Source organism: Myotis brandtii, unplaced genomic scaffold, assembly GCF_000412655.1.
Source record: "Myotis brandtii unplaced genomic scaffold, ASM41265v1 scaffold659, whole genome shotgun sequence".
Classification (NCBI taxonomy): Eukaryota; Metazoa; Chordata; class Mammalia; order Chiroptera; family Vespertilionidae; genus Myotis; species Myotis brandtii.
Genome location: NW_005370561.1, coordinates 15,591 through 29,908, shown reverse-complemented (window position 1 = coordinate 29,908; position 14,318 = coordinate 15,591). Strand labels below are relative to the sequence as shown.

General features: G+C 46.4%; 1 protein-coding gene across 1 annotated transcript in view; it reads right to left on the bottom strand.

Moving 5' to 3' along the window:
• LOC102259072 (FERM and PDZ domain-containing protein 4) overlaps positions 1–12,849 on the bottom strand; it is a 49,239-nt gene extending 36,390 nt beyond the window's left edge. The window contains exons 1-2 of the mRNA XM_014528927.1: positions 12,775–12,849; positions 1,786–1,890 (exon numbers count right to left, since the gene is read on the bottom strand). Of these exons, the coding sequence (XP_014384413.1) occupies positions 1,786–1,890; positions 12,775–12,849 (180 nt within the window). The remainder of the gene's footprint in view (positions 1–1,785; positions 1,891–12,774) is intronic.
• Positions 12,850–14,318: the final 1,469 nt, after the last annotated feature.

Genomic DNA, 14,318 nt, shown 5'->3' with positions numbered 1-14,318 from the left:
GAGGATCCAATCCCTCACTATTTTGGGGCCAGGCTCCTGTCTGTCACTTCCCACTTCCTTCTCTGAAATCCGTTCCTCTCCTTTCTACTTCACCCGGGACTTCTGTGCTGCCCAGTTCATGTGACTCCAAGTCCAGGAGGCATGACACACAATAACTCAGAAGAGCAAGAGCAGACGGGGAGTGAAGATGGTCACAGAGGCTGAGGAGCAGACACGTGACCAAATGGCCCAGAGGAAGGGCCCCCAGGGCTGGGTCCGCACACACCAGCTGCCTAGAACGAGCTCTGTTCTATACAGGGACACAGGGACACTGCCCAGCAGCCTCAAGCTATAGTCTCTCTAAAGATGCTTCAACGCATGGCCCATCTCCCACTTGGAAACTTGAGAAAAGATGAGGGGATGTCCCATGACACAGGATTCCTCTGTGACTGGAACCTTCCAGCCTTGAGCTGGGATGGGCTTGTTCTGAGATGATAATGTATGCTAACTCTGCATCCTGCGGGACGGGAATCCACTGAACCGTGCAGCACAAGCCACAGTGTGAAGCGGGGAGAGGAAATGAGATGATAGAGGGGCGATCGGGAGGCCAAGGCCACAGCCAAATGCTCACAGGGCAGCACCGTGGCAGCCTGATGCCGCCGCCCACGAGCATCACAATAGTATGACAGATGGGCCAGCTGAGCCCCTGGCACCCAGCTGGGGCGGACAGAGGTCAGCAAGCTGGAGCTGGGAGATGCTTGGTCCACGCGTGCCTGGCCCAGGACGTGCAGGCTACATCTTCAAAGTCAGATCCAGGACGGCGCTCAGGGGAGAGTTTCCGACCCATAAGAAGCAGGACGTGGAGGGGATTTTACCCTTGTCAGTTTGCCAGGGGATGGGGAACCGTTTTTCTGCCCAGACCCATTGGGATATTTGTAACACCATTCGCGGGCCATACAGAATGATCAACTGAAAAATGAGCCTGCTCTATTTGCTCAAACATTTGATGAACTCACCTCTAATGCCTTGGCAGGGCTAGACCCAATGATTTCCCGGGCCTTGTATGGCCCGCGGGCCGGACGTTCCCAACCCCTGATTAACAATAGCAAGAGCAACAATAAAATCTCCACACAAAAAAAGCTGGCATTTCAAAGTTCCAAGAAATTAGTGCCCTAGATGACAGCTTTCTCAAAACAAAAAACACAATGCTATTTTTTTTGGAGAAAATCGAAAATAAAGCATCCTATCAATGTTTGCATTATTCATTTAGAAGATCAATGATGTGCCTGAGCAATCATGATTTCTATCAAGAGCTATTAATGGAAATCCTGGTTGCATATATGAAAGTTTTCCATCATTTTAACTGTTTTCCATTTTGATTAGTTGAAACAATAGGGCATTTTATTTGGGATAAGGGAAAAAAATTAGCGGGTATGCAAGACTTTTTTCAAGATACACAGGGGCTTTCATGGAAGAATGCTGAGTTGGCAGAACAGGAAGAAACAGGTGGAATTTCAAAGGGGCACATTTTACTCAAAAAGAGGCGATGCCAGTGACGTCCAATCAAATGAACTTCTTTGCAAAGAAGTGAGGTCTCTAACGCCGGAAGCATTCAAGGAAATACTGGACTCTTCCGGATCCTGGAAATGTTGGGGGGGACCTATCAGACACCACCGGGTGACCCTGAGATTTGACGCCCCTGTGAAATCCAGCAACCAGTGTCAAGTCCATCTTTCCAGTGGGTGCTGGCCTTGCTCAGTGCCTCAGTGACTCGCTCCGGTCACAAGCAGGCGATTGTCCACTCACCGACACCTGCCCGTTGATGATGACCTCCTCGGAGAAGCGCACTTTCACGGGGTTGGACTTTAATCTGGCCTTCTTTGCAGCACTAATGAACGCTGACTTGGGAGACTGAAAAACAGAAAACATTTCATCGGATTACTGATGACATAATACAGAACTTTTAACAGTTGGTTTCTATCTTTTTTTTAAAATATATTTTTTAATCGATTTCAGAGAGGAAGGGAGAAGGAGAAGAGAGAGAAACATCAGTGATGAGAGAGAATCATGGATCGGCTGCCTCCTGCACGCCTTCTACTGGGGATCGAGCCCACAACCCGGGCCTGTGCCCTGACCAGAATCCAACCCAGGAACTTCGGTCAGCAGGCCAACGCTCTATCCATTGAGCCAAGCAAGCTAGGGCACCTTTTGGGTTTTTTTAATCCTCACCTGAGGATACATTTTCATTGATTCTTAGAGAGAGTGGGAGAGAGAGGAAAAGACAGAGGGAAACATCAGTGTGAGAGAAACACGCACTGGTTGCCTCCTGCAAATGCCCCGACCAGGGCCCAGGCTGGGAGGAGCCTGTAACCAAGGTACATGCCCTTGACCGGAATCGAACCCGGGACCCTTCGGTCTGCAGGCTGACGCTCTATCCACTGAGCCAAACTGGCTAGGGTTGGGCGTATTTTTTTATTTTTAAAAAGAATTGCATTTTCTATTGAACCTAACACGGAGGTAAATATTTAGTTTGAATCACACAATTGTTATTTTATAGATTAAAATGGTCAAATATTGGAAATTGCATATGGTTCAATGTAATGATTTTTATACTACGTAGTCCTAAGAGATTGAAGATGTTGTGTAAAGAATTCTAGAAATTGCCTGGCTGGCGTGGCTCAGTGGTTGAGCATTGACCTATGAACCAGGAGATCATGGTTTGATTCTGTGAGAGCACATGCTGGGGTTGCAGGCTCAATCCCCAATGTGGAGCTTGTAGGAGGCAGCTGATCCATGATTCTCTCTCATCATTGATGTTTCTATCTTTCTCTTCCTCTCTGAAATCAAATATATATATATGAAGAATTCTAGTAATTGACTCTAGAAAGAACACAGAGGTTCAACCTTCTGTGTATTGCATTAATCTCAAGGCACAAACGCCAATTAGGGTGCCCCATACAAATAAGTCGTCTAGTCGTACAATGAAACAATATTCAGCCATAAAAAGGAATGAAGCTCAGACACATGCTACAACATGGATGGACCTCAAACACATTATGTTAAGTGACAGAAACCAGACACAAAGGCCCACCCATTGCATGATTTGATTCCATTTGTATGAAACACCCAGATGAGGCAAATCCCTAGAGAAGGAAGTAGATTAATGGCTGCCAGAGGCAAGGGGAAGGGAGAATGGGAGTGACTGCTCAGTGGGTACAAGGTGACAAATGTTCTGGAGCTGGATAGTGGCAATGGTTGCACAAGATTTTGAATGTACTTAATGCCACAAACTTGTATCCTTTCAAATGCTTAAAATGGTAGATTTATGTTATCTATACAGTATATATAAAAGGCTAATATGCAAAGCGTCCCCTCAGGAGTTCCACCAGGAGTTTGATTGCTTGCTATGATGTGCGCTGACCACCAGGGGGTGGCGTGAAAGGAAGGAAGGCTCTGGCCGGCAGATGGAAGTCCCCGATCGGCCCTGATCACCGAGGCCTAGGGACCCTGCCCATGCACAGATTTCGTGCACCGGGCCTCTAATGTATATAGAAATAAGCCAGTCAGAGAAAGATAAATATCACATGATCTCACTCATTTGTGGAATATAATGAACAACATAAACTGATGAACAAAAATAGATCCAGAGACAGAGAAGCATCGATCAGACCGTCAAACCTCAGAGGGAAGGCAGGGGAAGGTCGGGGGTAGGGGACGGGGTAAGAGATCAGTCAAAGGACTTATATGCATGCATATAAGCATAACCAATGGACACAGACACCAGGGGAGTGAGGGCGTGTGCTGGAGGGGCGGGGAGTGGCTGGGGAGAGGTCAATGGGGGAAAAAGGGGGCATATGTAATACCTTAAACAATAAAGAATTATTTAAAAATAATAATAATTAAAAAAACAAACAAACAAAACATGTGTGGGTATACTCCTGGGTGGAGTTTTGCTTTAATACTGGGGGAAACCTGTTATTTTGAAAGTTCCCCTCCATACCCATCTCATGCTTTGCTCTGAGAAATGTCAGAGGACTGGATTGATGGATGGTTTGACCCCCAGAGCTTTAATTCCGCCTCCAAGGCGATATATTTTAAGAGAATGGCTGCCCTTAAAAACACACACTCACAAAATACCACAAAACAACTCCAAATGGTTGCTGTTCCAAAAGAAGCGCTTTGAACATGCTCAACGTGACTTGGCAAGTCCTCCCGCAGAGCTGGAGGGATGACAGCGGTGTTCTCATCGGTATCTTGGCAATTAGAGGCCGAGTTCAGTGATGATTAACGAACAAATCAGACAGCAGTGAGTTCATTCGCTTTTGATGTGCAATTTTTTAGCTGAAGGGAAAACATGATTCTCCCGCGATGATGTGAAGCAGGCGATATTTACACCGGCACAATGAGCTGAGCACAAGTGAAGCGGTTATAATAAAGCTACCCTACGCAGACCTGCCTAATTAGGCGAGATGTCAGAAGGCGGAACACCCCCTTCTCTGGCATTATTCGGGAATGAGGGGTTTCACACGTGTGAGGTTTAGTCTTCTATGCATCTGAATTTTTAAATGTAATATTTTACCATGATTTTCTAAAATGTTCTACATAATTCCTTGCCTCGATAAAAAAGCATATTTAACAACTTAATTTCTGATGCATATCATTTGCTGTGTGATCTTGGAATGCAGTGATGTCCCCATGGGAGTATATAGGGTTATTTGCCCCTAAGGTAAGTGGCCCTGTTTAGCAGAACTTGTCAAGATGGGATGCTTCACCCGGCTGGTGTGGCTCAGTGGTTGAATGTCGACCTATGAACCAGGAGGTCACAGTTCTATTCCTGGTCAGGGCACATGCCCAGGTTGTGGGCTCGATCCCCAGTAGGGGGCGTGCAGGAGGCAGCCGATCAATGATTGTCTCTCATCACTGATGTTTCTATCTCTTTCTCCCTCTCCCTCCTCTCTGAAATCAATTAAAAAATATATTTAAAAAAAGAAAGATGGGCTGCTTCTCTCTTCTCCCTGTAGCTAAAGCATGCCCACTGCTCGGAGCCTCATTCCCATATCTGTTTACCAGGCACTAACCACAAACCTGGTAATCTAGGAAAACCAGAAAGCACACCAGGTAGCCAAGGTAGTTAAGCAAATATCATGTTATACATATGAAGTCTAACTAAGAATCCATAGGAGTGCTTTTTTTTTTATCCTGGAGTTGTGAGTATTTCATATCATCAACATACATTTTAAAAATTACATTCAGGCCCTAACCGTTTGGCTCAGCGGATAGAGCATCAGCCTGCAGACTGAAAGGTCCTAGGTTCGATTCTGGTCAAGGGCATGTACCTTGGTTGCGGGCACATCCCCAGTAGGGGGTGTGCAGGAGGCAGCTGATCGATGTTTCTCTCTCATCGATGTTTCTAACTCTCTATCTCTCTCCCTTCCTTTCTGTAAAAAATCAATAAAATATTTTTTAAACATTACATTCAGATCATAAAACCATAAGCTCTTCAAGTCTGAAGATCATTGAATTAGAATCAACAAAGTACTGGCTTATTCCAGTGGCTGGAGTTCATGGGAAATGTAACTCAGTCACTTCTGTAGTTTTTTATTTTTTTATGCTAATCCTCACCCGAGGATATTTTCCCATTGAATTTTAGAGAGAGTGGAAGAGACGGGGAGAGACAGAGAGAGAGAAACATCGATATGAGAGAGACATATCAATTGGTTGCCTCCCACATGTGCCCTGACCAGAGCCGGGATCGAGCCTGCAACCGAGGTAGGTACCCTTGACCAGAATCGAACCCGGGGCTCTTCAGTCCGAGGGCCGATGCTCTCTCCACTGAGCCAAACTGGTTAGGGTGAAACTGCAGTTTTAACTCAGATCTCTCTCTGCCGCTCAAAAAATATACAATGTGCACCACTCCAAAACCTGGTGAATTAATTCTTAGCAACCTGCAGACCTGATCATAAGCACTTCATAGCCTGTGGTGGAAATGATAAGTAATTACTATTTAGAATAATCAGATTCTCCCGCTGTTAATTAATTTTCAGATTAGAAGACCTCTAATTAACCCTTCACCCCTTTCCAAATCAGCTATTGCTAAGGTGGCCAAGATAAGTGTGCCGCTTGCCCCTGATGCGTTTAGATGCTCTCAGAAGTCGCTAGAACAGAGCTGGAAACAAATGACATCAATAAAATTAATTCCTGAAACTGAAGTGTAAGGCCTTGAACTTGTAATCCCCGTAGCTTTACAGTACTACTCAGACAGTAGGCGCCGGGAAAATGCCTGTTGATGACATACTAGCCCATAGTTATCACTGGGTAACTTAGTTTGGAATCCCCCCTAGAGCAGACCCTAAGACAAGGATTCACAGGCAGGCAGCTGAGTTGGGAGGCGCTCCCAGGAAGCACAGGTAGGAAAGTGGGGGAAGGGAGGCAGGAAAGGGGGGTAACCCATAAAGCATTCACTGTGAAGGCAGGCACCCCCTGGAAGCAACTGGACCACCGTGGGAACCAAGGCAGACCACAGGCCTGAGAGTTATACTGACGGAGGAAGAGGGGAAGCTGGGGCCTTTATCCACCAGCTGCTGCTCCTCTGGGAGGAGTAACTCCTCGGCACTTCCGGCACTTCCGGTGTGCTCCATGGGCATGCTCCTGCGGCCAGAAGCCCACAGGCAAAGAATCACTGGTTGCCTCGGTTGGAAAGTGGGTTGACATGCTTGACATGACACATGCCAAGTGAACCTGGTTCCAGTTCTAATAGCGTCTGCTACACTGGGGCTTCCATGAGGAGGTCTGGAGCCTCCCTCGGGTGTGTGGAACATGCTGGAAGGTAGGCAGGAAGTGAGAGGCAGGCAAGTGGGTCCCTCAAAGAAACATGATTGAATTGTTTTAGAGAGAGGGGAAGTGAAGGAGAGAGGAAGAGAGAGGGAGAGAGGGAGAGATGGAGAGAGGGAGAGAGAGAAACATCGATGTGAGTCACATCGATTGGTTGCTTCCCACATGTGTCACGACTGGAGCTGGGGATCAGACCTGTAACCAAGGTAGGGCCGGAGGGAGGGAGAGAGAGAGAGAGAGAGAGAGAGAGAGAGATCAGTTGGTTGCTTCCCACATGTGCCACGACTAGGGCCAGGGATTGGACCTGCAAACAAGGTAGGACATGGACCGGGAATCAAATCCATGTCCCTTTGGTCCACGGGCCAATGCTATAACCATTGAGCAACTGGCTGGGGCGAGACTCTTTAAATACTCCTTGTTTCAGGTAAGGTTGAACTGGGAAGTTCTACATGTTTTGTTTTGTTTTAAATATATTTTTATTGCTGTCAGAGAGGAAGGGAGAGGGAGAGAGAGAGAGGAACATCAATGATGAGAGTGAATCATTGAATGGCTGCCTCCTGCACGCCACATACTGGGAATTGAGCCCGAAACCTGGGCATGTGCCCTTGCCCAGAATCGAACCCAGGACTCTTCAGTCCACAGGCTGACACTACCCACTGAGCAATACCAGCTAGGGCTGAAATGGGAAGTTCTAGACTTGGGAACTGGGGAAAGGAAAGAAGAAAGAACCTGGCCAAGAAAGATCTGTAATAAAAAAAGTCACAGCCCTAGCTGGTTTGGCTCAGTGGATACAGCATCGGCCTGCGGACTGAAGGGGCCCGGGTTCGATAGTCGGGGGCGGGAGCACATGCCTGGGTTGTGGGCTTGACCCCCAGTGGGGGGCGTGCAGGAGGCCAATCGATAATTCTCCCTCATCATTGATGTTTCTATCTCTCTCTCCCTCTCCCTTCCTCTCTGAAACCAATAAAATTATATATTTTTCAAAAAATAGTCACATACAAGGAAAGAAGACAGCACATCAGAACCAAACAAATAAAATTCACGAGTAACGCAGAGATTCTCCTTCTAAAATTCCATACTGAGGAAATACTATTAGCTATGGATAATAATAATACTAAATACATAGATACTACTACTAGTAAATACCAATAGGATTTATACACAAAGATGTTCTTTGCAGAATTATTTATAATAGCAAAACATTAAAGGCATTATGAAGGGTTCTATGATACGGAGTTGGTTAAGTAAATCAACATAGGTTTTATAGGCATGTATACGATGCTTATGCAGAATTCTTGATGATATGGGAAAATGCCGGATATACGAAGTGAAAGAAGCAGAATAAAATTGTACATACAATATGATCTCAATTGCTGACAAGGCACAGGACAACAAGACTGGAAGGAAAAGGGACAAAATGTTCCTATTGGTTGTCGCTAGGGGAAAGGTTCGCCGACACATATTTGGCTACTTCTGTGTTTCTTTCTATACTGGCACAATTTTTTTCTCTAAGAAATAAAGTAAAAATGGTGGACAGAGCGCCCTCCATATTATTTAAAATATAAGGCAGCAACCTGTTAAGAATGATTTCTTCTCACAGAATTGTGGGGACCCTACGATCTTCGTCCAGGCCCCCCTGACCTGGGCCTCCCTGGAGACTGATTTCTGTGACTGGATGTTGGGGTGCCCTGAGCTCAGGTGGAAAATGGCAAGAAGGTGTGAACATCGGCTCGCTGTCTAGACTGGACCTCATTAGGCAGAGGAAACACAACATTAAAAATGCGGGCCAGCAAATTACAAGGAAATAAAAATGCTAATTTTTATTGTCTGTAATAAAATCCCATTTACGGGCGTTCTTTTGGTCTGCTGGGTCATCTGTTTCTGTATGTCAATCCCGATTGCCAAGAGAATGTTTGGGGAGAAATAAAACTCAAACCAAAATAAAATAAAAACACCAATTTGCTTATAGAAAAATCTGAACACAAAAATATAAGTAAAATGTTGAAATGTCTTCTTCTCTCATCTGCTCTCCTCTCTACATGTAATGTATCTGTTTAAGTAACTTGGGGGTTTTAACTACATTATTTCCACTCGTACAACTCAAAAGAGGAAAGAGCCACTTTGGACTAGATCAGTAAGGGCAAACTTTAGGCTGGCCAGTGGTCCCCAATGGGGGAGATTTTGCTCCCCATCGAATATCTGGCAGTGTCTGGAGTCATTTTGGGTCCTCACAATAGGGGAGGAGGTCCTACTACTGCCACCTAGTGGGTAGAGGCCAGGGCTGCTGGTCAACATCCTACAATGCGCAAGGCAGCCCCCTTCAACAGAGAATCCGCCAGCCCAAATGGCCACAGTGCCAACACTGAGAAACGCTAAGGAAGCGTTTAGAATGTGTGCTGAGACTTGAAGGGCGCGAAGGATTCAACCAGGCCGAGGAGGTGGTGGGGTGGAGTATGTTGTGGGCAGTTCAGGAAGGGGGGTTGGTCAAAGGAAAGCAAAGATGAGAATTCTCCTACAATAGCTGGGAGGGGAAGAGCGACGCTGAGAAGCGGAGGTAGAGCTGTTGGCTGCAAGAACATGCATCACTTGCTCCTCAGTGGTGTGGCTAAGCGTTGACTTTCAACATAGCACAACAGTGAGAGCTCCATGAACGTCTAGAAAATTCCAGAGCATCTGTTAAAAGGCAGTTCCAGGACTCACCGATGGCAATGGATATTCCTATGAATAACAAGTCATGCAGACTCAAATGGCAAACAGAGCAAGCAAGGCCAAAAGACACAACCCTGAACTTCAATGCAACACTCCCCTCTTTTTCTCTAAGTCTACTGCATGGGGCAAAAATAACCTAGTTTGGACTCAGGTTCTGACCTTGCATTGCTAGGTCAGATTATATACATACATACTGACCACTCAGTACAATGAAGTGAATTAGTTATGCAAATAATAATAATAATAAAACCTTGAGAGTATTTGCTTAGGAAATTTTCAATATTCAGTATTTTTGGAAGTGTCAATGAAGTACTGATGGGGTGGTCATAATAATCTAGCCACTCAGTGTATAAAAGCCTATTATGCAAAGTGTCCCCTCGGGAGTTCGACTAACCGGGAGTTCGATCACTTGCTGTGATGTGCGCTGACCACCAAAGGGTGGCGCGGAACAAAGGAAGGGCCTGGCCGGCAGCTGCTAGGGACACTACCCATGCACTAATTTCGTGCACTGGGCCTCTAGTAGGTGATAAAGTGGAGAGAGAGAATTCAGGAAAGGCAATGCAAACCCGAGGTTCCCCCAGGAACTTATATTGGGCCAATCAGTTGCTTATTATGGACATTTCCATTGGCTTCACCGACATGGATTTGTCCACTGCAAAGCAATGAAGTGAGGATAGAACTGAAGTAAGTGTGAGTGACATTTTGGTTCATGGAAATAATCTAAACACACAGACGACCTCTCCTTTCTGGGAAGGCATCATGGAATCAGGAGATGGAGCAGGTAGGCCCCTGAATGGGATCGAACCTTCTCCTCACTCAGCTGAGGAAGCCAAGAGTTCTGAGCAAGTATAAGCATCACCATTATAGTGTTGGGAACTAAATCTCAAATCTTGGTTCTCGTACATCCTGTTTTCAAATCAAAAGGTGTGTGGCCCGGCTGGTGTGGCTCAGTGGCTGAGCATCGACCTATGAACCAGGAGGTCACGGTTCGATTCCTGGTCAGGGCACATGCCTGGGTTGCGGGCTGGATCCCCAGTAGGAGGCGTGCAGAAGGCAGCCGCTCAATGATTCACTCGCATCATTGATGTTTCTCTCTCTCTCTCCCTTTCTTTCTGAAATCAATAAAAATATATCTATTTTTAAAAAGGTGTGTGTGTGTGTGTGTGTGTGTGTGTAAGTGTGATGTTCAAGAGATAGAACTAAAAGTAATAGTATGAGGCTGAGATTTTTATGTATATGATCTCCTCCATGGCATAATTTATTGTCTTGGCTAATTCTATTTGTGCTCTGATTAGAATCTTGGGTATATGTTGTTTGCTGCCCCAAATGCCTAGCACATAGCGCTTAGGACAGCGGTTCTCGACCTGTGGGTCGCGACCCCTTTGGCGGTCTAACGACCCTTTCACAGGGGTCGCCTAAGACCATCCTGCATATCAGATATGATTCATAACAGTAGCAACATCACAGTTATGAAGTAGCAATGAAAATAATTTTATGGTTGGGTCACAACACGAGGAGCTGTATTTAAAGGGCCAGAAGATTGAGAACCACTGGCTTAGGAGGAACATTCTGGGATGAGGAGATGAAGAGTTTGGTCATAAGGTGGAGACTGGCAGATACCAGAGCCTTTTCACTGATGTAGGAACACTCCAGCTCTATGGGGCAGAAAACAGAAGCGTAACCTGGTGGGAATCGCTGCTACTCCCTGCGAAGGACACACAGGTACGGACAGGAAATGTTTTGAGAAATCTCTGAAGGAATTTGCCTCAGCATTTTATAGTTCCACTGACAACGTGTGAAATTCACAAGCGAAGGCAACTCTATAGAAGCAGAAAGTAAATCAGCCGCGGCCTGGGATTGAGGGCGGGAAGGGCTTCACTGCAAATGGGAAGGGGGATGCATTGGGGTGAAAGGAATGTTTTCCAGCTGGATTGTGATGAAGGCCGCGTACTTCAGTAAATTCCATAAAGACCCTTGAATTGTACATGTAAAAGGGGTGACTTTTATGATATGTGAATTACACCATGATAAAGTTGTTTAAAAGAAAATCATGGGCCCTAGCCTGTGTGGCTCAGTGGATAGAGCGTCGGTCCTCAGACTGAAGGCTCACAGGTTAGATTCCAGTCAAGGGCACATACCTCGGTTGTGGTTGTGGGCTCGAACCCTGGCCCTGGTAGGGGCTTGTGTGGGAGGCAAGCAATCGATGTATCTCTCTCACATCGATGTTTCTCTCTGTCTCTCCTCCCTTTCACTCTCTCTAAAAATTAATGGAGAAATATCCTCGGGTGAGGAGTAACAACAACAACAAAATCATGGGAACTGACCAAGGCTGCGGAATGAAATTTGGTGGCCCTATGACCTCTAATACCCACCTTGTAAAGCGGGTCTCACAGAACTATCTAGAGTTCTCTACCAAATTATCTAGATGGGGGTAAGAAAAACGATCATGGCCCTAGCCCTGTGGTCGGCAAACTGCGGCTCGCGAGCCACATGCGGCTCTTTGGCCCCTTGAGTGTGGCTCTTCCACAAAATACCACGTGCGGGCGCGTACGTACAGAGCAATGGAAACTTCGTGGCCCATGCGCAGAAGTGGGTATTTTGTGGAAGAGCCACACTCAAGGGGCCAAAGAGCTGCATGTGGCTCGCGAGCCGCAGTTTGCCGAGCACTGCCCTAGCCAGTTCGGCTCAGTGGACAGAGCGTCAGCCTGCGGACTGAAGGGTCCCAGGTTCGATTCCGGTCAAGGGCATGTACCTTGGTTGCGGGCACATCCCCAGTAGGGGGTGTGCAGGAGGCAGCTGATCGATGTTTCTCTCTCATCATTGATGTTTCTCTCTCTCTCCCTCTCCCTTCCTCTCTGAAATCTATAAAAATATATTTTTAAAAAATAAAAGAAAATAAAAATGATCATGCTTCAACCCCCTACTATGAGATATTCGCATTAGACTTGTGATACTTAAGCTGGAAACTTCAAGAAAGTCTTGAGTTTTGTGCCATTTCCAGATCTGAGCGTCACATAGGACTGGACAGTTGATTTGTAAGATACAGTATTTAGAAAAGGCGCTACTTTCTTTTCTCTCCAATGACTAGCTTTGCTATCGTGAAGTACAACATACAAACACTCCCGATTGGTGACCGGTGCCGCGGATGCACGCTACTTTTTCTCTGCTGTCATTTCTCATCGTGGTTTTACCGCAGGGAGGGGCACACAGGTGCCTGAGACCAGGCGATGGCACTGTTACGCGCAGGACACTTACAGGGTAAGGCTGGATGACAGTCAGCAGTATCGATTCTTTGCAGCTTCTGTAAAAGAGAAAAAAAAAACAACACATTTATGAAAGGCACGGGGACAGGGTTCTTTGGGAATGAAATGTGTGATGCGGTGGCAAATGTCACTTGGACTCAAAGGGCAAAGAATCCAACAGCTCGGAAGCGGGCTTGCAGACCGGAGAGAAATCCAGAACCAAGTGTCCACCCAGTTGTAAGCTTCCCACGTGGTCTACGCTGGGTGATATGATCTGCGATGCCCAACGGAAGGGTTTTAAAACCAAATCTGTGGAGGGAAGATTGGTTTTAGAAGCAACAACTCAGTCTTTTTATACTTTTCTCTGCTCTCAAAATTGATTTTCCCCTCCGGATGTTCCTTTGCTGCTGAAAAATTTCTGTGAAGTTTTCTGTAAGGGGGACAGATTCTTTAAATTCTATCCATTGCCCTCGTTGGTTTGGCTCAGTGGATAGAGCATCGGCCTGCAGACTGAAGGGTCCTGGGTTCAATTCCAGTCAAGGGCATGTACCTTGGTTGCCTGCTTGATCCCCAGTAGGGAGTGTGCAGGAGGCAGCCAATGAATGATTCTCTCTCATCGTTGATGTTTCTATCTCTCTCTCCCTCTCCCTTCCTCTCTGAAATCAATAAAAACAGTTATAAAAAATTCTATCCATTCATGTTAGTTTCTCAGGATCAGCATCATGAAAGAAAGTGGCACTGTAGGTTTTTATGTAAAAGCAGTATCCCAGCCCTAGCCGGTTGGCTCAGTGGATAGAGCGTCAGCCTGCGGACCAAAGGGTCCGGGGTTCGATTCTAGTCAAGGGCACGTACCTTGGTTGCAGGCTCCTCCCCGGCCCGGGCCCTGGTGGGGGCGTGTGCAGGAGGCAACCAATCAATGTGTTTCTCTCACATCAATGTTTCTCTCTGTCTCTCCCTCTCCCTTCCACTCTCCCTAAAAATCAATGGAAAAATCACCTCGGGTGAGGATTAACAAAACAAAAATAAGTAAATGAATAAAATAAAATAAAAGCAGCATCCCGGGAAACATGACTTCCCATACTGTGGCTTACTGGGTCCGCGGTAGGGACGCCTACAACCTTGGGAGATTGATATTTCAGACAGGCCCTCGCTGGGAAGCATTTTCACAATAGGGAACCCTTGGTGGCTAAAGGCAGAACGGTGTAATATAACGGTTTATTTAATTTCCCCCAAGTAACCCGAACCTTTCAAAGATCTCAACCGCTTGGGGGGAAATCACATTATGGGCTCTCATGGTTTCTCTGCCTTCCTCCCTTTGATCCTTCTTTATCACCAGTGGGAGAAAGGTCAGCTGCCACTTTGCTGACGATCAGCTGACTTTCCCGACTTCAGGCGGAAATTAATTCCCTGCGTTGGGATTTATTTCCCCAGCAAATCGAGCGGAGGGCGTCTGCTCCAGGCCTGTTCCCACAAATCGCATCTCCCGCGCCACCTGCCCTGTGGTTTGACCCGCTCACTGGCTGGCTGGGTTGGAGCATGTTCTACTGACTCCACAGC